Source organism: Marmota marmota, unplaced genomic scaffold, assembly GCF_001458135.2.
Source record: "Marmota marmota marmota unplaced genomic scaffold, marMar, whole genome shotgun sequence".
In the NCBI taxonomy this organism is placed as follows: domain Eukaryota; kingdom Metazoa; phylum Chordata; class Mammalia; order Rodentia; family Sciuridae; genus Marmota; species Marmota marmota.
The window spans coordinates 1,130,259-1,155,160 of NW_025999905.1; the positions used below are offsets into that span (position 1 = coordinate 1,130,259).

General features: G+C 45.6%; 2 protein-coding genes across 2 annotated transcripts; one reads left to right on the plus strand and one right to left on the minus strand.

Annotated features, from left to right (window-relative positions):
* Positions 1-665: 665 nt before the first annotated feature.
* On the minus strand, positions 666-4,097 carry LOC107152649 (RNA-binding protein 12-like). The gene is given in 3 exon segments (XM_048799549.1): positions 666-1,292; positions 1,654-1,812; positions 1,814-4,097. Coding segments are annotated over 3 exon segments (2,853 nt in total). The 5' UTR covers positions 3,979-4,097; the 3' UTR covers positions 666-763.
* Positions 4,098-12,721: 8,624 nt separating this feature from the next.
* LOC107152650 (cytokine receptor-like factor 3) lies at positions 12,722-14,344 on the plus strand. The gene is given in 1 exon segment (XM_048799550.1): positions 12,722-14,344. A coding segment is annotated over 1 exon segment (1,320 nt). The 5' UTR covers positions 12,722-12,785; the 3' UTR covers positions 14,106-14,344.
* Positions 14,345-24,902: the final 10,558 nt, after the last annotated feature.

The window sequence follows — 24,902 nt, forward strand, 5'->3', positions numbered from 1 at the left end:
AAAGGCTCTTTTAGGTAGAGGACCTCATAGTTTATTTTTATGGCAAAAGTTTTATTTCACACAGTTTTAAGTGTGTCATTAGAAATCAAAGTTCAGAGTTATAGCACAAACCAATTGTGGAGTTTCATATTTAAAGAAAAAAAACAACAAAACAGTTCCGCTCATTTACAAATGAGTCAATTAGGCAAGCAAAGCAGCAACATCTGAAGCAGGACTGTCCATACAGCAAGAATCCTCAAAGAAGCAATAAAGGTACATATAATGAATCTGTATACAGAGATTTTATTCAATTTTAAAAGAAAATGAAGACTTTAGACAAAGCTTTGACCCTATAACAAAGCACATCTGTCTAGCTTTAAACTAAATTCCAAGAGTAACCAACTTCTATATTTTAGCAGCTGGCAGGAGCACCCTCAATGAGCTCTACTGACATTTCTGTTTTCTTCATCCCATATATTATAAAACAAAACCAATCTAGACTCCTTGATAAACTTTATGTGGTCATTGAGTTTTTACAAATGATTTCTCTAATAGTATGCCAAAATCATTTTTGTGTTCTCTCCAGATAATTTTACTGTAACATACAGCAATGTTTATCCAGGTAGTGAGCTGTAAACAGTCAACCAATGCTTTGTTATGGAAACCAATCTATATGCAACTGAAACAATCCATTGGTTCTAACCTGAAAATACTAGGAAAACAATCTGGATGCATTGAACACACCAATATGAAGGTCTACCCTATAAAGAACTGATGTGAATGGCTATCCTAATACAAGTTTTACTTTTCTTGAGCCTATTGGCCTGTCATTTAAGTCAATGACAGCAGCTGTGGCTTCATCTTGAGATTCAAAGGCCACCATGGCTTCACTTGTGGGCATACCTTTTTCTTTGTATTTTAAGCACACTGAGTCTGGGATTACTTGATAGCCATAAAAGAAATCTAAAATCTCATCAATAGACACAGTGAAGGGCATGTTCTGCACTTTAATTACTGTAGGTCCTGGTTTCTCAGAACTAGATCCAAAGCCAGGTGGACCACCAATATTGATTGGGCCAGGGCCAGGGCCAAAGGCTGGTAGTCCACTCAAATGCCCAGGGGCACTTCCAAGACCAGGAGGGCCACTTCCAAAGCCAGGGGGGCCACCTAAGCTACCAGGACCATTTCCAAAATTCTGAGGGGCCCCTCCAAATCCCGATGGCCCCCTTAAAGTATTCAGTCCACCTCCAAAACCAGGAAGTTCCAATCCTAGACCAGGCAAACCACTGTTTCCAACTGAAGGCATACCAGGCCTTGTCCCGACCGGCAGGACACATCAATGAGGGCCGAGAACCTAGGTGGGGAGGAATGAAGGGACAAGAGACACAAGGGATGACAGCAAGACAGGAGTTCTGATCAAGCTGCAAATTTTTATTGTTTCCAAAGGGGTATTTATATGCTGGGGATAGGGAAGCTCTCTAATCATCAATTGCTGGATGCGGGTGGTAAAACTGCCAGCTGCAAGATGTCTGATGATCCTGATAACCGCAGGATGTTCCAGGGAGATAGGTAGCTGCAGGATGTCTCCCAGACAGGATGTCTCCCAGGGGGCTGTTTCTTGTAAATGTCAGGCTATTCTTTGAAGGAGAATTTCCTTCTAGCCCCTGACAAGGCCTAGAATCTCCAAAGGCCCCTCCTAATCCTGTAGGAGGCAGTGGTGGCCCAAAGGCATTTGATCCACCAGAATTACCAGGGAAGTTGAATGGAGGTCCATTGTTGGCCTCCTTTGATCCTACTGTCAGGAAAGCATGTTCTTCACCTCTGGCACCGGGGCATTCCTGCACCAGGCATTCCCGCAGCAGGCAGGTCCGCACCAAGCAGTCCTGCAGTGGGCATTCCTGCACCAGGTATGCCAGTGCCAGGCATTCCTGCAGAGGGCATTCCCACAGAAGGCATGCCCGCAGTGGGCATGCCAGAACAGGATATTCCCACAGCAGACATACCAGCAGTGGGCATGCCTGCAGCAGGCATTCCTGCACTGGGCATTCCTGGTACTGCAGGATTACCCGGCACAGGCATCTTTAGGCCCTTTTTTCCTTGGGCAGGGGGATTTTTCTCAATCTCCATCTTTTCTTCTAGGGTAACTACATGAACAAATGCTTTTCTCCCATTAAGTTTTTTACGGTGTAAGTGTTCAGACTTATATGCATCTTCTTCATTTTTAAACTGTACCAATGCTTGTCCTAGACCTTGCCCATTGTTATCAACAAGAACATGTACTGCATTTTCATCCACTGGGATTCCTTCCAGGAACTGCAGAACATCCATCTTGGTAATGCTGAATGGAATATTTGTTATTTGGGCACAGACTTTGGCAGAGTTGACATCCCCCTCTAGATTTAACATCATTTCTCTCTGGTCATAGCTGAAGTTCTGGAGTCTTTTTTGAATTGTATCTATCTTTTCTAGCATACCTTTCTTAGTAATTGGATGAACTTGAATAAAGCGATTGCCCATGTATTGTTTATGACGACACAGAGCAGCCTTATAGTCAGCCTCATTCCTAAACTCTACGAAGCCTTCACCAGTTGCTTTCCCATTGGGTCCATAAGCTATATAAATACTATCTTCCAAAATATCCAACTTTTTTAAAAAATCAATGACATGTTTGTTTTCTGCTTCAAATGGCAGCCCTTTCAAGTAAACACAAAAACTATCCTCATGTGGTGATCTTGACCTTGACCTTTTCTGCCCACTGGGAGATTTTGACCTGGGCAGTGTCTGAGGAGGGGGATGGGTTTGTCCAGAAGGTCCCATATTTTGCTTAAAAGTGATTTGTCCTCCAGCAGCTACCCACTGTCTCTCTGTGGCAGGGCTAACTTCCACATAGCGTTGAATCATCAGCATTCTGTTTCGTTTCAAAGCTTCAAATGTATCTTGAGGAGAGAGAAACTTAACCAATCCATTCTCATTATTTTGGCCTACATGATCTTTCAACAAATGCACCGCATCAACACGAAGCCCATGGAAAAATTCTCTGACATAATTTTCCATTGCAGAAAAGGGCATTCCATGAACACTGACATACAGATCTTCAAGGTTGATGGGAAGAGGCTTCACGCTGCTTTGAGAGTTCATCTGGATAGGGTTAACAGGATTCAAAGGACCCAAAAACATAGGGTTCAGGTTATTGTTCAGATTTATAGGTGCTCCAGAGCCATTCATTCCAGCAGGTAAAGGTGCCATGGGTGGCGGATTCAAGGGTGGCATGCCTGACATGGTTGGCAGTGGGGTCATGGGTGGCACAGAAGGGACTGGTGGAATTGGGGGCACAGGAAGCAAAGGGGGCAATGAAGGTAATGGAGGAGGAACTGGTATTGGGGGAATGGATGGCATTGGTGGCAAAGATGGCATTGCTGGGATTGGAGGAATAGGTGGTGGTGGGACTGTGTTCATTGGAGAGGCTGTACTTGGAATGGTTGAGCTGAATGTTGGGCTCCCAAAAGAAGCCCCCATACTTAGAGGAGCAGTTCCTATGCTGGCTGTGGAAAATGTCTATATGTTTTTGTTGCTTTCATGAACAGAAGTGGTAGCAGTAACTACATTTGGTGAAGGATTATTAAAGTTGGGTACTGTTGTAGGCAAGTTTACCCTGCCACTCATTCCTGAGCTAGGTGGTGGTCCTGATCTACTAGCATTTGCTGGTGGTATATCTAGGTTGGCAGTTTCAAACTGCCTATGATTCAGTTCAATCATATTCTGCATTTCCGTTTTACTACTCAACAATAGTGTTACTTTTGACCCTTTAATTGTACCACCTGTGCGCATCTTACCAAGCCTTGCATCTTCATCAGTGGCAAAAACGATGAAAGCCTCATCCAGTTCACCCCCTACAATATGCACGCCCCCATCAGGAATGGTCAATCCAGAGAAGAAGTGGCGAATGTCCATGGTCCCTGCCACAATTGGGAGACCTTGCAAACGGATGACCTCAGCCATGCTGCGCTGAAACCATACACACCTGATAAAACAAGAGAGATATATTTTCTTAACAAGAAGTAGAGGCCAAGTCAATCCTGTGGGCAACCAATTAATCCAACTTTTAGATGGGGAGAACTCACGCGGCACCAGAACCCAGACCTGAGTTACACCCCAACCCCCCCAACTCCCACCCACCCCCACCCCCACCCCTGCTCGAGTGCCTGAGCCCCGAGGCCGGAGCCCACAGCAGCCACCACCTCCTACACTGCTTCACAAAATTCATAGTGGAAATTTTTTTAAAAAATATTTTAAAGATAGCTGTCAGTGTCTTCTAAATACCCAGTAGGAGGAATCTAGAAATCCATAATTGTGGGAGACCAACCTTGCACATGACTGAGTCACACTCCCCAGCTGGGTGCTGAGGTGTTCAGTCACAGAAATGTGGCAGAGCTTTCCCCACCCTTCTTGGGTTCGAGGGACAGTGTCTTGTGCATGGGTGTGTCTTGCTACAGCCCCATGGGTGGAGCTATGCTCACCTGTTCCTTTGTAATATAACCCCTTACCCTGTTTAGGATAGAATCTTCCATGGAAGTACCTTGTGTGTGTCCCCTTCTCTTACTGCACCCTCAGGTGTGGCCTACCCAGATGTCCGTCAACCTGCTGACAGTGCACATCATGAAGATAGACTCAGCCCCCTGAAACCTGACCCCTTGCCTCACTTGAATAGCTTCTCCTCAATAAAAGGGGCCAGCGCGTTTGTCTCTCTCTCTCTCTCTCTTCCTGCAGACCCTTAAGGTCAGAGGAGCCCTCAGAGCAACCCCAGTGAAAAAGGTATTTGTCTCTTGTGTGGTTATTTTGTGCAGCCCAGTCAGCCCAGTTTACCTGGAGTGACCCATGAGCCTTTTAGTCGCGAGAACAGAAAATAGGCACATAATAAAAAGGGGAAATGAAAATTCACTAATTGGTAGAGAGCAAAAAACAATTCAAACAATTTTTTGATCAAAGAAAAAAGCACAAAGGATAGAAGAAAATACATAGATATAAATAACAATGACAACACACTGTACCAGAATTTATGGGATGAAGTAGGAACAATGACAAGGGTGGTGTATTAGTCAGTGTTCTCTAGAGGAACAGAATCAACAGGAAGCATGATTATAAAAAAGGAGATTGATTAGATTGGCTTACTTGACCAGAAGCTGAGTAGTCCCCAATGGCTGTCTGCAGGCTGTAGAGCTGGGGGAACCAGTAGCTGCAAAAGTGGCTGAAGCCCCAGAAACAAGAGAAATCAATAGTGCTCTTCTAGTCTGAAACAAATGACTTCCAGAAACTCTCTGGACAATCACTGGCAGAGTCCACTTTGGAGGAGTGAAACAGCAAGAGTCTGATATCCTCAAGTGATGGCAGCAGCAATCAATAACCTGTTCTAGAAGAATTGCACTTGCATCTGCTGCAGCTTCCTTGTTCTTCCCCCTTTTATTCCATCCAAGCCACCATCCTATTGGATGATGCTGACCACACTAGGGAGGGTCTCCACTTCAGTTGGCTATCCCACATGCCAATAATTCCTAAACACCTCCTCATTGACACACCCAGAAGCCTCTTAATCATTGGCAACTCTTAAGCCTATCAAGTTGGATGAATGCTAAAGTTAACAATGCCTACCAAGGCTGAATCAACAAGAAAACCAGAGCAAATCTATAACTACGACTGAGATTAAATCCTTAAATATGGCAGGAGCACCCCTGAGATAGACTTGGAGGAAACAGAGCACAGGGTGGCACAGGAAGATAATTTCTCAAGCTGGGTGCTCAAGGCTCCTGTGTATCTGCTTGGAGAAACAGCATGTGGAACCCCTGGTATACTAGTTACCTGTCTACCACACCTATACCCAGAAAAGCCACCAAGCCATCCTGCCAATAAGCAAAGCAAGAACAATGAGGGAGGACCCCCTTAGATCCAACCTTGACCCTCTTGGATCTGGACATGGTCTCTCACCACCAGCAGTCTGAGTCTCCTTGTTCCCCAACATTCCCAGCAGGAGTACTATAAAACAAAGAATTTCACGTTTTGGCACAATTTTATTGAGAAAACAAAAAGAAATGCACAAAAGCTGAGAGGCCTCCATGGTGGACTAGCAAACACACAAGCACTCCTTTGTAGGTGATCCCTTCCAAAACATTCCTCTAAACAAGAGTTGCAGGGGAACTCTCAGCCGTCCTGGGTCTCAAGGGTTTCAGGTTCAAGCAGCCTAGGGGATTCCTGTGCAGAAGGTCCAAATTCACTCCCAACTACCCTGGCTTGTCCCCTGGCAGCTGGCAGGGGCAGGAGGAAGAGTCCTCTTACAAGGGTCACCACCACCAATGGTCTTTGGCTCCAGACATCCCTCACCTGTGCACCAGGAACATGACAATGGGTGACAGATGGAGGGGCACCTTTAAGACCCACAACTTTTCTGGGGGCCCTGGGGCATCTTCTGGATTGCAGATGCCCAGTCCAGGACAGGAGGCTCTGTGTCCTTGTGCAAGGTGCTGTGTGCTCTGGGAAAATCACCTTTTCCTAACCCATGCCAGGAAACACGCCCTCGGGTGTGGAATGCAGGTTGCAGTGGAAGTCTTGGCAGTCATAGGAGATATCTGGTGAGTGGATGAGTGGATGTAGAAGGACAGCAGCAAGGGACCAGGATATATTGAGCTCAGGCCTCTCCAACCCTGGCGCCTGATTTGCAGAATTCCAAGCCTGTGGCACACAGCAGGGAAAACACTGCTTCATGGCTTTGTGGGCCTCAGACCAAGCATCACCAAGTATGTGGGACTTAGTAGGCAGTAGTTTGGGTATTCTTAAACCCCTTTGGCCTCCAGGGACTTTCTAACTACAGACTGGAAACATGGGTAGTGTTGGCTTCAATCCTAAAAGGAAATCCCATCACAAAGCTTAGTTAATGAGATCAACAATAACAACAAAAACCTAGCATCTGTTAGTTTGTGTAATTGGGAGGCAGTCTTGCTCCATACAAGTCACTGAAAAATAGACATTTTTCTTCTGGCTTTAGCAGGGTTATCAGCACAATACCTAGATTCTCACAACATGGTTTGGTTGTAACCCTTTTCCTACCTGAACTCTGCCTGCATGGTACAATACTTGTGAGTAGGAATACTTCCAAAAAGTAATTTAAAAATGGAAAATGAGTTTTGGGTTTCAGATCTGTGCTGGAATCTGATTGATCTATTATCTCATACCCCATTCTGTCCAATTCATATCTTGAAAAATGAGTCACCAATATAAGAGGAGGACTTGGGACTCTTTGGAGTAGGTGTGGTTATAATCCCCCATGACAGGTATTCATGATCCATAATGGAGATTTTAAAAAAATATTTTAAAGATAGTTGTCAGTGTCTTCTAAACATCCAATGGGATGAAGCTAGAAATCAATGACAAAAAAGGGGAAATGAAAATTCACAAATTTGTAGAAAGCAAAAGGAAAAAAGCACAAGACCAAGTAGAAAATACATAGATGTGAATAACAATGAAAATCACATTGTACCAAAATTTGGGAGATGAAGCAGAAACAGTGATCAGGAAGGTGTATTAGTCAGGGTTCTCCAGAGGAACAGAATTAACAGGAAGTATGATTATAAAAAGGGGGTTTATTAGATTGGCTTACTTGACCAGAAGCTGGATAGTCCACAATGGCCATCTGCAGTCTGGAAAGCTTTCTGCCTTCTGACTTGTTCCTCCAGGAGCCCGTGTTACGGTTTTGATGTGGTGTGCCCCAAAAGCTCACGTGTGAGACAATGCAAAGTTTGGAGGAGAAATGATTGGGCTAAATTAGCCTTGATTTAATGGGTGAATGAATCCCTAACGGGATTGACTGACTGGTAACTGGAGGCCGGTGGGGTGTGGCCTGAGGAAGGGATTCCCTGGGGGCGTGGCTATGGGATTTACATTGCTATCTGGTGGGTGGAGTCTCCTACCTAAAACCGAAAGGATTAAATGCCAAAGGAAATTGTAGCCGAATAACAAACCCAAATAAATGGAGCTGAATGGGAACTGAACCTACAAGTGTCGGGGATCGCTGCCTGGCCCCTAGGTCTCCTGGCAATTAGCCTTGCCGCCCTGAGAAACACTGCGGCCCAAGGCTCTGTTCCTATCAGCCAGGGAACCAGGACCAAGCAGCGCAGGAGACGCCAGGGTCTGGCAAAGGGCGTTGCTGTTGTCAAAAGAACGCCTCTTTGGGCAGCGTTTAGTCGTTTAGTCCGGCGGTCACAGAGAAGCAAGGAGCTTTGGGAGAGGGTGTGGCAGCTCCATCCACAGACCCAGCTAGGAGAAATGCCATGGCTCGGTAGGAAACTGGTGCTAGTAACAGGGCACTCTTGTGGTACTAAGAGAGCCAGATACTGCACAGCGGCCGGATGCAAACGCCGGCTCCATACCGCATAAACGGGCAAGAGGTGATTTGTGCAAAGACTACAGTGATGCCGGCCCGAAGAGCCGGCTCTGGATCTCTTAGGTTCAGTTCCCCTTCAGCTCCGTTTATTTCGGTTTGTTCTTCAGCTACGTTTTCCCGTCGCATCTAATCATTTCTGTTCTATGTACAATCTAAATGTTTATCGTATTGTTTTCGCCTACTGAGTTCCAGGAGTTTGCTATCACTGCATTTTAGCTGGCTTGTCCCCGCCCTCTGCCTGGAAAACCATAAATACGATGGCGATGGTGTGGAGGCTCTGCCTCATCTCTCCATCAGCGCAGAGGCTTCTGTCCTGTTTCTCTGAGGCTCACGCTATGGAGTAGCATTTTCTGGGCACTAGGAAGCAGGCTTGGGATTCCGCGGAGGTGGCGCCAGACCTGCGGTCTCCTGCTGTGCTGAGCTTAGAAGCCGGTGGTCCTTGGCCTCTTCCTTGCTACCCTGTCCAAGGAGAGTTCACCATTGACAACTGCGACTTCGACTGGGTGCGGCTCTCTAGTCCTGTTGGCGGGGGCGCGGGATCCACCTGCAAAACGGATTCCGCGGGAGTCCAGAGCTCCTGGGAACCAACCAAAGTCTGGAAGCTGCGACGCAAGAAACTGGAGGCTCGGGCAGAGCCCAACGCACTCATGGGTGTAGCAGATTTCACTGCGAAGGACGCAGCCTCCCACCCTCCTACTCCCGTGACCAGCCGCTGGACACCGAGACCTCTGCGGACCAGTGTCTCTCCGAGTGCCCCGGACCTGTCTCCTCCAACTGGTGGAACCCGCACCTGGTTTCCTCAGGCCTCTTGGTGTGGATTCCCGGGTGTTCTTAACGCCTTGGGGGTGCTGCCCACCCTTCTCTGGATGCAAGGCAGCCTTAGATCAAGAGAAGGAGCCTCTCTGGTCTTACTCTGTGAGAAGACTCTCGTTCACAAAACGGCTTCACGTAGGAAATTAAAACACACTAAGATTTGCCTTTATTTGTTCCTTGTCAATTTTTAAAAATTCTCTTTCTCCTGATGATTCTCTGTAGCGTTTCAGGTCGCCTATTACTTGCCGTTTTCTTCTGTTTCAAACATTTGTATTCGTCTTATTACACATTCCCTTCCATAATTTTAGGATTTTATCCATTTCAACTTTTAGAAACGACATGTACGATTTTAGAATCACTCTCAGAATTTTGTAGATTTAAAGAGTGAATTGGTTTCTTAATATTTAATTCTCATTAAGTTTTGTTACTTAGTGCGATTTGCAATATAAATATGCCGTGGCTTTTCTCATTTAATTTCATATTGTAAGGGTCCGGGGAAGCCTCTGAGGAAGAGACCACCAAGGGACCGCGACTCATGCAACAGCAAGTGGGGTTTATTGAGATTCCAGCATGCTGGGGCTCCGTGCTCACTCAAGAAGGGAGAACAGCCCAGAGCCCCGAGCAGGGGTTGTGCAATGCTTAAGTACACTTTTTGGGGAGGGCGGGACTTTACATACATCACAGTCTCCTTTAACAAATCACCATACACCTCGGGAAAGTCAAACAACAATTCTTAGACTTGATTAGTACATACATTGGTGGGAACAGGTCAGGCGGGGGTGATAGGTCAGTTCTAAAGCGGGGTACACATTCAAACTGATTGGTTTAGGCTCTGCGATGCCTACGTGCAAGACCACACAGAGCCCTTAAGTTATTAAACAACCAGGCGGTCAGGGGAAATATTTACTGGGCGGTTCCAAGCATTGTCTTAACAGCTACAGGAATTTCAGGTTTTGCATGTAGCATAGGAACTTTACAATGCCTGGTCTTTTACACTTTAACTTTTACACTTTATCTTCCATTTCTTTTACCCTTACAATATCCCTTTCGTTTTTACAACGTGGTTTTTAAAATATTTATTTATTTATTTATTGAGACATCCTCTCGATCAGTTGCTTGGGAAACGGGCTCACTAAGTTGCTGAGGCTGGCCTCGAACTTGTGATCCTCCTGTCCCAGCTTTCCCAGTTGCTGAGATTATAGTAGGCATGCGCCACCATGCCCAGCTTCAACGCGTTTTTAAATACTGATTTGGCTTACATGTATTTATGTATTTTGCATATTTTTGTCACTTTTTTTCAGTCCCAGTTCCTTTTATTTCTATTCTCACGCCTTCCTTTGTTTTTTAAGGATGGTGTTTCATTGCATTTCACACTCGGTAATTTTGATTCTGTCAAAAGTCCCGCGGGGGGAGGGGGGGAGGGGGGTATCAATCTTACTATTTCTGGTGTTAGAACCAGGCACAGATCACCAGTTTGGGAAGAGTCCTTACTGATTTGCATGTCTAGCAGTCTTTGCACTTAGGTTTGCTGTGGAAGGCACGGTTTATCCCTGAGGATAAGTGCTACCATTACTTAAGTGTACTAGGACTCAGTTTGGCCATATCTGAGATTTCTTCGTCCAGGCTAGTGCGGGTAGGTGGAAGAAGTCCGACTTAGCCTTGTCTCAGAATTTTCCACCTCGTACAGGTCGGGTGTAGCCTTAAATGTGAAGGAATTAAGTGAAACATGTTCCTGTTTATTCCTTGACTGTGATTTCTTAGTTGTGCTTTGAAATTTTCTTTTTCTGAGCAAGTTCTGGTGAAAGAATTTTTTTTTTGTAAGAGTAAGAAGTTAAATCCAGCTAGTTATTCTTGAGATTTGAAGTGCCTCCCAAGGTTGCATTTTTGGATCAGAACTTAGTGGAAGGAAACCAGTACTAGCCAAGCAGTGCCTCAGACTTCTTAGTGGCACCCAATATCTGATTGGTGGATGACTGTAGGCATTGCCAGCTTCCTCCTAACCCGCGCCAAGGATTTCTTGGTCGTATGAAGCCTCAGTTTGCAACAGTCACAGTTAGAGGTGAAAACATTTATTTGGGGGCTCTCAGTTTCAGAGATGTCAGTCCACAGGTGACCAACTCCATTGTTCTGTTGCTCTGTGCCCAAGGTGGGGCAGAACACCATGTGTGGTTGAGAAAAGCAGCTCAGGTCATTGAACCATGCCGCACCCGGCTGCAGCAAAATAACTGGGGGGGCGGGGGTGGTGACGAGCAACTTGTGTAGATTGATACAGCAGGAGTGGGAGCCAGTTTATTGTAGGACCGGAGGGGTATATATACATTCCACACAGCTTATCTTAACATAAACTAGATACAGCAGTCAACCAATAAGGAATCTCCACACTTAATGGCTTGCTGGTGCCACCTCACAAACCACTCCCCCTGGCAAAATGCCAGGCACCATCCCAACTTGTTTACAGACTCTAACATTTCCCCCTTTTGTTTAATTTAAATAATGACCATAGTGGTTTTTACACAAACACCATAAATAATCTGCTACAAGCAGAAGGGGAGGATAGAAAATGCCACAATACCAAGCCAATTGATGGCTCCATGCAAGAAGCCCTTGGAAAAATTATACCAGCAATGACACCGTTAGCAAAGATACCGAGTTACAATTTGTTGTAGATTACAGTTTGTTGTCTCAGTCCAGGTAAAGCAGTGTCTCAATAGATTAACTCACAGTCCAGGTAAATCACAGTCCAGGTAAGTTCTGCAGGCAGCTAGCTTGATCCGAAGTCTCATCTGGTTCTCAGCAACACTGGAAATTCTTCCACCCTCATCCTCACCGGCACTGGGACGAAGGCAGGAACTCCGGATGGCTAAAGAAAATCCTGTAGTATTCCACAGGCACTAAGAAAACAACCTTCTGAACAATTTAGTACATTATCTCAAGGTTCTTTACATTTGAAATAAGCCTTAATAGTGCTCATTACTCATTAGCTTCCAGGTGTGGGAGAACCATTGTAGTTACTGGCCTTGGAAATGATCAAACTTCAGGGACGCTGGCCTTCTTCTGCCTGCAGCGACCCGGGCAGCCCCAGATGGCCCTGGGGAGTGTCCAGGACTCAAACTGCCACTGGGCACAGGGAGCAAGAGCCTGTGAGACTGTGCCTCCGGGTCAGGTTTGGATTTGGGCTCTCGCAGTGGTGTCCCACTCCTCGGGCAGGGGCAGGGAAGAGCTGGCTGCCGTTGCTTGGAAAGTCCTTGCTGCAGCACGTGGCAGCTGCCCTGCCAATTCACACACCCTCCAATAAGGAAAAGTATTCAGTAATAGCCTTTTGCTGCAACTTTTTTCCTGATAATCCTTCTTCTTCTGAACTTTCTTCTTTCTGACTAGAGTTCCTGGGCTTCCATCAACACATGCCCTAACTATTCTTGGTTCCACTGGGGTGCCTCTTTCCCTTATCAATTTACTTAACACCCCTTTCATATTTTCATCATAAAGACAATACAAGTCCCGGGCCTCCAGCCGGTGCGGGGCACACTCGGGAACCCGCTCCCGCAACCGCCTGCGGAGGGGCCTGATGAGAGGGACTATGGAACTGGAGCCGGAGCTGCTGCTGCAGGAGGCCCGTGAGAACGTGGAGGCGTCGCAGAGTTACCGTTGTGAGCTGGGCCACCAGCTGCTGGAGGCGCAGCGGCAGATCAAAGACAGTGCATCACAGACAAGGGATGTCCTCAAACAGCATTTTAATGATTTAAAGGGAACTCTTGGGAAGCTACTCGATGAACGATTGGTGACCCTTTTGCAAGAGGTAGACACCATTGAACAGGAGACCATTAAACCACTAGATGACTACCAGAAGCTCATCGAACATGGAGTTAATACTGCAGAGGACTTAGTTCGAGAAGGTGAGATCGCCATTCTTGGTGGCATAGAAGAACAGAATGAGAAACTTTGGAGCTTTACCAAAAAGGCCTCACACATTCAGTTGGACAGCTTACCAGAAGTGCCTTTTCTGGTTGATGTGCCTTGTTTGTCTGCTCAGTTGGATGATTCAATTCTTAACATAGTGAAAGATCACATTTTTAAGCATGGAACAGTAGCCTCTCACCCACCAGTGCAGATAGAAGAACTAATAGAGAAACCTGGAGGCATCATAGTATGATGGTGTAAGGTGGATGACGGCTTCACAGCCCAAGATTACAGGCTTCAGTTCCGTAAATGCTCTTCAAATCATTTTGAAGATGTTTATGTAGGTTCTGAAACTGAATTCATAGTATTGCACATAGACCCCAATGTTGATTATCAGTTCAGAGTCTGCACCCAAGGAGACGGCCAACAGGAGTGGAGCCCATGGAGCGTCCCCCAAATAAGTCATTCTACATTGGTGCCTCATGAGTGGACAACTGGCTTTGAGGAATACAGTCTGAGCAGTCGAAGAAATATAGCACTCCGGAATGATTCTGAATCCTCAGGTGTTCTCTACTCCAGCGCTCCAACCTATATTTGTGGGCAGACATTAACATTCAGAGTTGAAACTGTGGGACAGCCAGACAGAAGAGATAGTATACGAGTGTGTGCAGAGAAGCAGAATGGATATGACTCTCTGCAGCGCGATCAAGCTGTATGCATTAGTACCAATGGTGCAGTTTTTGTAAATGGAAAAGAAATGACTAATCAATTGCCTGCAGTTACCTCTGGATCCACTGTCACATTTGACATCAAAGTTGTGACTCTAGGAACTACCATTAATAATGAAGGTGGGAACTTCAAGCTCCGAGTAACTATTAGCTCAAATAACAGAGAAGTGGTTTTTGATTGGTTACTTGATCAGTCTTGTGGTCCTCTTTACTTTGGATGCTCATTTTTTTATCCTGGATGGAAAGTATTAGTGTTTTAGAGTTTTGGATGCTTGGCATTGATTTACTGTATCTGCCTCATCCCAGTTTAGTTAACTTTTGTTGTTGTTGTTTAAAGTTAAATTAATCTTTCAGGCCATTGGAAATGAAATGTGTCTACTGACAACATTTTTAACAATAAGAGAGTTGAATGGTGTGGACAAAACCATAATTCAGTCAATTTTGGTTTTAGCACATTATTAATAAAAATAGAAAATTACAATAAAATCAAATTAGCTTTAAGTGTCTGGGAAGAAAATAAAAAATCCTATACCCTTCCATTGTACATCTTAAAGTTGGTTAATGTAACATTTTATTAAAANCTTTTTTTTTTTTTTTCCATCACTTACCCCTGAGTGTCCCGGGGATCCTGGTATGGGCCACCATCTGCCGCAGCCCAGCTGGCTGGGAAAAATAGCTGGGGAGTGAGGAACTACTTGTGTAGATTGATACAGCAGGAGTGGGAGCCAGTTTATTGTAGGACTGGAGGGGTATATATACATTCCACACAGCTTATCTTAACATAAACTAGATACAGCAGTCAACCAATAAGGAATCTCCACACTTAATGGCTTGCTGGTGCCACCTCACAAACCACTCCCCCTGGCAAAATGCCAGGTGCCATCCCGACTTGTTTACAGACTCTAACAGAACCAGAAAGGAGTAAGAGCAGGGGTGGGGTGGGGGGAGGGAGAGCACAAAATAGCTACATTTAACAAGGACAAAATATATACCAAAGGCAGCTCCCAGGGACCCACCTCCTCCATCCACACCCTACCTGCCTATAGTTACCGCCCCCGCCCCCCACACACACAGTTAATATCAGAGGACTGATGCATTGATTAGGTTAAGATCTGCATAACCCAGTCATTTCACCTCCAAACATTTTTGCATTGTTTCACACATGAGCTTTTCCGGGGAGGGGCAACTAATACCTAAATCATAACAAGCCTGAAAGCAGGACAACCTGCCATCAGGTAATAAGAGTGCAGTTTCCCCCACCTCCTCCTGATAGTGGAGATTGAAATCAGGGATGTTATGACACTGAGCTACTACCGGTCCCCAACTCTATTTTATTTTTTGAGACAGGGTCTTGCTTGGAATCCCTACATCCATTAATTGGCTAAAGTGCCAGAACCTCTCAATAGGATCAATAGGGAATGGAATTGAGAGCACCCACTGCATTCTGAGAAGCAAGGAGAACACTGACATAAAATAGATGATCAGCAAAATATCAAAGATATCAGGAAGTAGAAATTACAGAGATGATGATCCTTCCTTTGGGACTGCTGCAAAATGTCAGGACATTTAGATAGACCCCAGTCTCAGCACATCCTCTTCTCCATTCACAGTCACACTTCTCTGTCACCTCTGTTGATGTGGATTCCATTATTGAAGAGCCATATACATCCCTGTTGTGAATTTCAACATACTACTTTTCTCCATGTGTTGCACTCCATTGAAGGTTAACTTTGCGTTTTCAGTATTCCAGGGAATATTTTAGTGAGTTTGTTCAAAGAAGACCTAGGCTAGGAAGTGATGACACAGATATATGTTGGGGACACTGAAATGCCATTATTTAAAGACTTTAATTTACTTTTTTGCACTTTATTTCTCAAAGGTGCAGATAGGAAAGATTATCAGTAAGCAATGGAAAGGAATTATTTCCTCAAAATTATTTCTCACTCTCCTCCTCAACTATTTCTGGTATTGACATCAATAAGACCTCTCACTGGAAGGTGGAGGATTCATGTAATATTCTTTGCTTTCACCAAGAGAATGCAGGCCCCCGTAGGCACTCGCCTTTTGTTTGGTACAGGGGATTGAACTCAGGGGTACTTAGCCACTTCCCCAGAAGCCCCCCACCCCCAACTTTTTGTATGTTATTTAGAGACGGGGTCTCACTGAGTTGCTTAGTGCCTGGCTAAGTTGCTGAGGCTGGCTTTGAACCCTTGATTCTCCTGCCTCAGCCTCCTGAGCCACTGGAATTACAGGTGTGCACCACTGCGCTCAGCTCCCATAGGTTCTCTTGCAAGGAAGCATTTGGAATACAGTGCAATGATTGTTTATTAGCAATACAATAATCAAAAAACATTTTTACCTAATGTTTAAAGTATATATTTGACTGTGAAGCTCATTTGGTAGCCAAATCTGATGGGGATAAGATGAGGCTATTGTTTTTAAAATCCCAGCTTACATGTATGTGCATAGGAATGATTGGTTACTGGACACTGTCCTGTTTTATTCAGCAGAAGTACACATACACAAGTATAGAACTGTCACAATTTGCATCCCAGGGAGCTGCAGTGGATTGGCTACTTAAAGCTGGGCAAATATCCATTATTGCTTCATCACTCTCAACACAGGGACTTTGAAGAAGCTTTGCTAGAGTTCTGGTGGGGGACCTTGTTAAACTGGAAGTCTGCACGTGAGAGGTGGATGCTTAGAGGTGGTGAGGACTGTATGGGATGGACCCTGGGCAGGTGTGCTTTGTACTCTCTCAGCCTGGAATGCCTGAGTCAGAAACTTGGGATACCACTGGTCTGTTAGAAATCCTTGTTGGCTGGCTCCTCGCTGGTTGTTAAGGAAGCAAAAGAGACTGTCCAAAGCGGGGGAGACCCACACCAACACATGATTTGACCCTAGTTCACACAAGACCCAGGAGCCTGAGGTGGCACCTCAGGTGCTTTGGTCCTCAGGGATGAATGAGTGGGACTCCTGAGACTAAAATTGGCAGTTCCAAGCAATGCAGGAGGAGGGCTCAGCTACACCTACCTGGCTACCATTTTCCAAGCTGCCTGGAAATACCCCTTCATCAGGAATCTGGAGGCCACTGGCTTCAAATTCATTATTATGCAAAATTTTCCACCCAGGAGGATTCCCTCTGCCACCTGTGAACACAGGTATGAAGAAGCATGATCTGGAACTGAACATGCTCAGGTATGTGCCAGCTTGTGCCAGTGTTTTTATATGTGATGACAAAGTCTTTCACCCTGAAAAAGCACAACTAATGAAACCTCCTGGGCCACCTTGCGCCCAGCAAAAAGGTATAGAATTCTTAGGGAAATCAGTGTGCCATAACAAAATTCCTTTAGGTTATATTCCAGCCAAGCAAGAAGGATATTTTTCTATTGCCAATATACTTCCCATGGCATTAATATGAACACTTGTGAAATCCAAAAGCACCTTGAAAAGATTCAAAACAGGCATCTAGGCTTTAACAAATATCCACAGGAGCACCGGGAATAAATGACTGACTCACCAGATTATTCTCCTGGCTCCACTAGGGCATTACCTTTATTTTCTGGGCTACTTAAATGAGGACTGTCCATTTTACTGATCTGATTTGTGATTTATGCCATAATGAAATGGACTTCAAACTGCTGCAATATAACAGTTGCAAAAGGAGCTCAAGTTGTGGTATTATAGCTTACAGTCCATGTTGATCCCCAAACCTACCTTGTTTTAGCACCCAGATGGTTTCACTCAATTGCACACAGTTTCAGGCTAGGAGGGGTCCCAGCGCCTTACAGCCAGATCTTTGACCGGGCCTTCCTAAGCATCTCAACTGAGCATGCGCAGGAAACTGCCCCCACCCCCGCCCCCCACGCGAACACACACTTGTCGCAAGTCTTACCGGCATGAATACGTGTGAGGTCTTCCCAGTAAGTGGTCCCCCTCCCTTCCTTGTTTGGGGGACACCCGTCACCAGTTTGGGATCATCCCCAGTGCACCCCTTGCTTACTACAAGTAGTAGACCTTTCCTCAGCCTTCTGCCTGTGCTGATTGGCTTTGCAGTCACCCAGGGGGCGATCTCGTGGGGTTCGGTAACACTTCCCCCGCGAAAACTCACAGGTGGTGAAAACACATCTTGTGATGGAAAAACCGAAGCCCAGCCCTCTCAGTGAACACCTCCTCATGAAAAGTAGCCCTGGGAAAAAAGCGGTGCTAGGACCAAGAAAGCGCCTGCACAGGGAACCACCAGGTCTCCTAAGGGAGACACGGTTTGGGGGGCGCTTGGAGCGGAACGGCAACCTGGAAATCCGCTCGGCGCTGCTGCCCCAAAGGGCTTGTGTGAAACCCCTGCTCCCTGTATGGCGAGAAGCGGTGCCGGCAGCCAGAACTGGGACGCGCACCAGCCGAGCTTCCCGACTGTTTTAGTCAGCTTTCTTCACCACTGTGACTAAAAGGAGTCAACCAGCACAATTATATAGGAGGAAAAGTTTATTCAAGGCCTCACAGTTACAAAAGCAGCTCTTGTGGTGGTCGGGTGGGGGGGGGAGGGGCGGGACTTCACCCGCCAGATAGGGCCATATACCCCATAGCCTCGCCCCCAGGGAATGGCTTCCTCCGGCTACACCCCACCGGTGGTAACCTCCAGTTACCACCCAGGCAATCCCATCAGGGATTCATTCACCGATTAAATTAAGGCTAATTAAGCTCAATTATTTCTCCTCCAAACTTGACTCACACATGAGCTTTTGGGGCACACCACACCTAAACCGTAACACGGTCTCCTGGAGGAACAAGTCAGGAGTCAGAAAGCTCTGGGTGACACTGAGGGAATCCCTAGGAAAAGCATAACATTTAGGTAAGTACAAACAAGTAATAAAATTATTAAAAGCCAACACGAAAACACTACAAAACGCACAGAAAAATTTACCAACAGAAAATTTTCTTCAAAATGAACAAAACAGAGAGAGCCCCACAAGGAAACTGCAAACCAGGGTTTGTTGCACGGTGTGATCTTTGATTGTGATATCCCCGTGGGATGTAAACAGAGACCTTTTCTGCCTAAACCAATATTTTCTAAGATTAAAAAGACACCGATATCGTCGATGCCTACAAGTCCCAATAGCCAGTGTTCCCTGAGTTTTATGAGTAAAAAGAAATCCCAGGCAGCTGCAAGCCGTGGTTGGATACGGAGATAACGGAACTGGCACATGGCTTTGGTGGCCACCTCCCTAGGAGGTACAAACACCAAATATAGTCAAATTGGAACTCTCCGTTGCAAAACCAAACTTGTTAGGAAAAAGTAACTGCGGATAGTGCTAAAGTGGCCATTGCTGAACTGGCCTTTCAGAAAAATGGCATTCACCAGTACCCACGTTTGAACCCGACAAAACCATCACCCACAAAGCTGAAATGGAGTTTGCTCTCAGGAGTCCGGAACTTGCTTCCACTTAAATGGCAGGCGAGTTCTTTGGACTAGACACCGGAGGCTGGATTAAACGCTAAGAAATGGCCAATTCCGGACTTGCTCGGACAAAGCCATCGCCCTCCGGTGTTAAGTCCTAACTGGCCATGGACAAAAGGGGACTCCAAGGACCAGGAAACCCAAGGCGGGACCCCAGGACGCAATTTGGCTTCTAGCTTCGCCTCCAAACAGGACACTTCTGGTACTTGGGCGGACAAGGAATGGAAATCACAGGCACCTCTAAATGGAAGCTTGCTAAGCCAATAAACGCACGATGCAGGGAGGCCAGGGATCCTGACACAAAGTCGCAGCCACAACGAAACAAAACTCGGTTCTTCAGCGGCGGAGAGAAGGGCGCCAGGAAGATTGCGCTGGGAAACAAAAAGCGCAGGCGCCGCTATAGCCGAAGGGCTCGGGAAAAGAGACGCCACGGCCCTGCCAGCTGGGCTGCCACTAAGGAACTCTGTTCCGAGAAACCGCAGAAATTGCACGTTAGAACCCATCAGAGTTATGTATTCCGCGATGCCACCGAGAAAACTCGCGCATAGAACAACTAGCTGAGCTGAGACCAAAAGAAAGTGGGCAGGAGAGAGTGGTGCGCTGGGATTCCGCAAAGAACCCACGCTTCTGACATAACAAAATCCCTTGCCTACTTCATTGTTGGCAGCAGGTCCACCCTGGCCCCTGGAGCCCTACCTCCACTAGTTTGTTCTGCATGCCAGTGTGGCCAGCTCACAAGGCCATGGCGAACTTGCGGTTTTTCTGTTCCTGCTTGTCCGTCTGAGACATATGTATCCCACGGGAATGCCTTGACCTTTTCTGGTCTGATGGACTTATTGTTAAGGGAGGTTTCGGTACCTGACAATAATAGATGTTGAAACTAAATTTCTCCCCCTTCCCTCCTGCTTTTGGGTAGTTTTCCACTTCTGCTGCTTGGGGTATAAAAAAAGTGTGTTAGCAATAAAGGGTATTGACTCCTGGATGAAGAACCTTGGTGTCCTGTGTGTCTTTTAACCTCGCCATCCCTCGCCGGACTCGGCTCCCTTGGCCGGACGCGGCACTTCATTCATTCATTCATTCATTCATTCATACTTTGCAGTACTGTAGATTGAACCCAGGTACTTGAGGCATGCTGGGCAAGTGCTATACAACTGAGCTAAACCCCCAACCATTCCCCTCCTGAAGGGATGGGATGCCCCACAGAGACTGCAGACTCCACCTTGCATTTTAGCAGAAATGTTGGAATTAGCAACCCTTGTGGTAAGGGTGACCAACTCCAGTTTAGGAATCTAAAGAGGAGTTTGGCAGGAGTTACTCCCCTGAAGGACTGTCCATCAGAGCTACTTCAGGCCTTCAAATTTAGTTTAATTCCTGTGTAGTGTGCGCCTGTGAGAATGGCCAGAGACTGGTCATGGGGAGGGCATATTCCTCAGGAGGAGATCTTAAGTTTTTTGCAGCCTGAAACTGGCTACATTCTGGGCAGGCTGGCAATGTCAGGTGTATAGGTGCCAGGCCAAGGTTTTTAACCCCCCCCCCCCAGGGCCACTTGTGGGGCATAGAAAAACATGTGAGGTGGAGTCTTTCACAGTGTCTTCTTTTGTCATTGGAAAGAGGAAACAAAGTGTAAACAGAGAGAGATATGTCTGTAAAATGTCATTAAGGAAAGTTTCACCAAACCAAGATACGCAGCACAATAACAAGACTAATTAGGATACTATTGACTGAAAGAAGGTGACACACAAGAGAATGTTCTCTAACATTTGAAGCAAAAATGCAGAAAGGAAGTTTGGAACCACAGCAATGTGCACAGGTGAACCTTGTGGGATGAGGGGACGTGGCTCAGAAGCTATGCAATAATGTCTTAGAGAGATAGTAATAATACATGTCCGTGCTTTCCAGGAAAATGAAGAAAAGCTTTTCCTCTGCCTTGGTAGGTTCAATGGCCATGGTTGGGACTGTGAAATAATTTGGAAACAGCTAAACAGGACCAAAGGCATAACAGATGTATGAATTTTAAGATTTGTGTGTACAGAGGCATCACAGAAAGAACTAATTACTCCAAATGAGTGCTTAAATTGAAGAACTTACAATCATCTTAATAGGGAGTTAAGATAGTTTGTAGAGAATGTCTGTTTGAGTGGGGTGGCAAATTCTCTTATCAGAGGGAGATGTAATCGTGCCTGGGGTGAGTACTAATGATGATCAAGGTATTTGGTAAAGCCCTACTTTTAGGTATAAAAAGAGATTTCAGAAACTCAAATGCCTTTAGTTCAAAATAATCCTTATGCCAAAGTGGCATATATTAAGGGTGGCATATCCTGACCTTATTTCATAATCCCCTTCATTAGGAAAACTCATAATTGTAACAATTGTTTTAATTTGGTTCCTGTCACTATAACAGAATCTCAGGAACCAGGCAATTTATTAAGAAAATAAACACATTTTCTTTGGGTTCTAGAGTCAGGGAGATCAAAGAACATGGTGCAGGTGACTGCCAAGGACCTTTGTGCTACCTTGTCCTATGATGGAAAGGCACAGGAATAAGTGTTCGAGGGCCCACTACTGAAAGCCCTTTTGTAAAGGGCACTGAAGCCACTTGTGGAGGCAGAGCCCTGCTGGCCTAATCACGTTTTTAAGGCCCCACCTTCCGATACTGTTGCACGGGGGATTCAGATTCCTATGAATTAGCTTTCAGGGATACGTTCAAACCATAGCAAGGATCTCCACCTCCTTTTTTCAAATGTCAATTTGAGGCTCAATACTGAGGTAATAGTGATCACCCCTGGGCCTGGTAGTTCAGGTAAAAACAAAGACCATGGCGACCAATAAGCAGCAAGTAAAAGAGAACATTCCCCAGGGTCAGTAACACTGAGATAGGAAGTGCACAATTCTTCCTGCTGCCTCTTGTCTCAATGGAGAACTCCACTGTGTCACCTTATTCTATCAGCCAAAAAGAGAGCATTTTCCATTGGTCTCCTGGAGTGAAAATTCACCCTTCCCCCTGGCCATTTAGTGTCAGTTTTGCATCTTTGTTGCAGCTCAAAGGATTTTGCTTTGAGATGCTCTCTTGAAGAGATGGAGGGATTTTAAGTACCCTGATTCTCTAGTCTAGCAGGATGAAGAGGAGCTCCTTGAGTAGCACTTCCAATACACTTATGGAAGATGTCTTCCTGTTCCTTCCACATAGTGTCCGCTTCCTGGTGCTACTTTATTTTGGCTACAGTTGTTTCTAATAATCAGTATTCAGTTACTGATTCCAGGAGCTCACCCAGCTTAGTTAAAACTGTGTGTCTCTCCTGTGAAAGGAAAACAGCAGTGCATGGGGACAGCATGAACCTGGGCCTAGTTGAGTTCAGATTACACAAGGTATCTTGAGTTCGTGAATGTTATGACATTAATGTGAACCACTAAGAACCTAGTGAGAATTGCTTCTTTCACCAAACTTTGGTGTGAGTCTTAGTGCACTTGCCTGAGGAACATGTTCTGAGGACAGTCAATGCAGGCATCATTCCCCCTAGAAAGGGGAATGCATACATAGAGGGTGATATTAAACAAAACCCCTTTAAACTGAGAGTTCCCTGAAATCACTGTCCACATTGAGCCATGCTAGATGCTAGGCAGAAAAGGGGCAGGTCCCAAGGTAAGTTCCACAACTACCAGCAGCAAGGGTAGAATGTGGCTGGAAATATGTATACCAGGCCTAAGAGCCAAAAGTATTCTTATCATGAAAATGTGAGGAAGGAAAGCATACATTATTTTAAATTTAGCTTACGTTGGCTATAGATAAGAGAGGCATTACAATGCAAAATGGGAAAATTTGGCGACTAATGGGATGGTTCACTTGTTGCTTCTGGATTGGTCAATGTTCATAGTCCAGAAAATTCACACATAAACTAGATGTGGTGGCTCTGGTAAACTGCCTTTAGTTCAAAATAATCCTTATGCCAAAGTGGCATATATTGAGGGTGGAATATCCTGACCTTCTTTCATAATCCCCTTCATTAGGAAAACTCCTAATTATAAGTGAAAATTTCAAAATATATTCAGGAATGTGGGACATTTCTGACCCTAAGCAGTGAACTCATTGAAAATCTCTCTCTCTCTCTCTCTCTCTCTCTCTCTCCCTCTTCTTTCTCTTTCTCTCCTTGGAGACCAGGTAGTGAGGTATAGGCCCTGGCAACCAATGATGGGTATCTTGGGATTTTTAAAAATTGTTTTAAACCTATCTATCAACAAAATCAATTCAATCAAACACTGACCTCCAAGATGATTGAATTCACCCTTCAGCAGGAATGTACTCATGAGATCCTATCTCCACTAACTTCCACACCTGTGCTTCAGGTCAAGAGGAGCCCATAAGAGTAGAAATCATCAGGCAAGGGGTCTCTGAAGACTTTTCCTCCTCTGAGAGTCTGCAGCTATGGAAAAGCATTTCCCTGGCTGTGTGAGGGAGGCCTGGGATTGTGGAGATGATGCTCCAGGGCCACAGGCACTGCCACCCCTCATGGAAGCAGATCCTAGGCCCTGGCCTCTGCCTTTTTATCCTAGTCTGGGCTTCCTTTCTTGGGATCACCAGGACTTTAACCGTGAGACACTTTTAAAACCCTGTGGGTTTCGCAGCTCTGACTGTCCCCTCCATGGATCCGGATCACACAGAACTTGGGTGTAGTGTACTCCTGTTTGGGGATGCTGGGTGGTGAGAGATCATGTCCAGATATAAGGGGGTCAAGTCTGAATCTAAGGGTGCCCTCCCTCATTGTTCTTGCTCTGCTTATCAGCAGGGTGGACTGGCAGCATTTTCTCGGTAGAGGTGGGTAGCCAGGGCACTGGTGGATTGGGTGTTCTACAAGCAGGGCATCTCCAAGCAGATACACAGTAGCCTTGAGAATCCAGATGGGAAATGATCTTCCTGTGGTACCCTGCTATCTATTTCCCCCAAAGCTAAGGCTATTTCCTGGGTGCCCTAATACCTTGCAGTTGACTAAATGCCACCTCTGCCTGTCTTCCTTTCAAACCCACCTACAACCTTCTGCTTCTTGGGACTCAGAGTCTGCCGAGGCAGTTAGGATTCAAAAGAGTAAAGAAGCCAGAGTAGAAGATCAAGTCCAGCCAGGGGAGGGCAGGCAAGCTTCCCAGTCTGGGTCACAGCTGCTACTACACACCTGATTGCACTCACTGCAAGGCCTTACAACAGATGCCAGCAGCTACACCTCCAAACTCTGGGCTTTGCTATTCACCCATTGGCATAAATCCTCCAGAAGACTTCACCCAGAGGGTCTTGATGCCAGGAGGCGTCCAAGGAACTTCCCCAAGGGAGGCCTTCTTGGACCTTACTTTTCCTAGTGTTTTTAAAATTTGAACTTGAAATCATGGGACTTTGGTTTTTGACAACCTTACAAGATGTATCTCCAGTACTTTTTAGTTCTTATTTTGAGACTTGATTTAATGAAGTTGCTAAATTATCTCTTGAATTTTTTTCTTTTCATACGAGGATTGAACTTAAGGGTACTCAACCACTGATATCCAGCCCTATATCATATTTTATTTAGAGACAGGGTTTCACTGAGTTGTGTAGCACCTCACCTTTGCTGTTGCTGGCTTA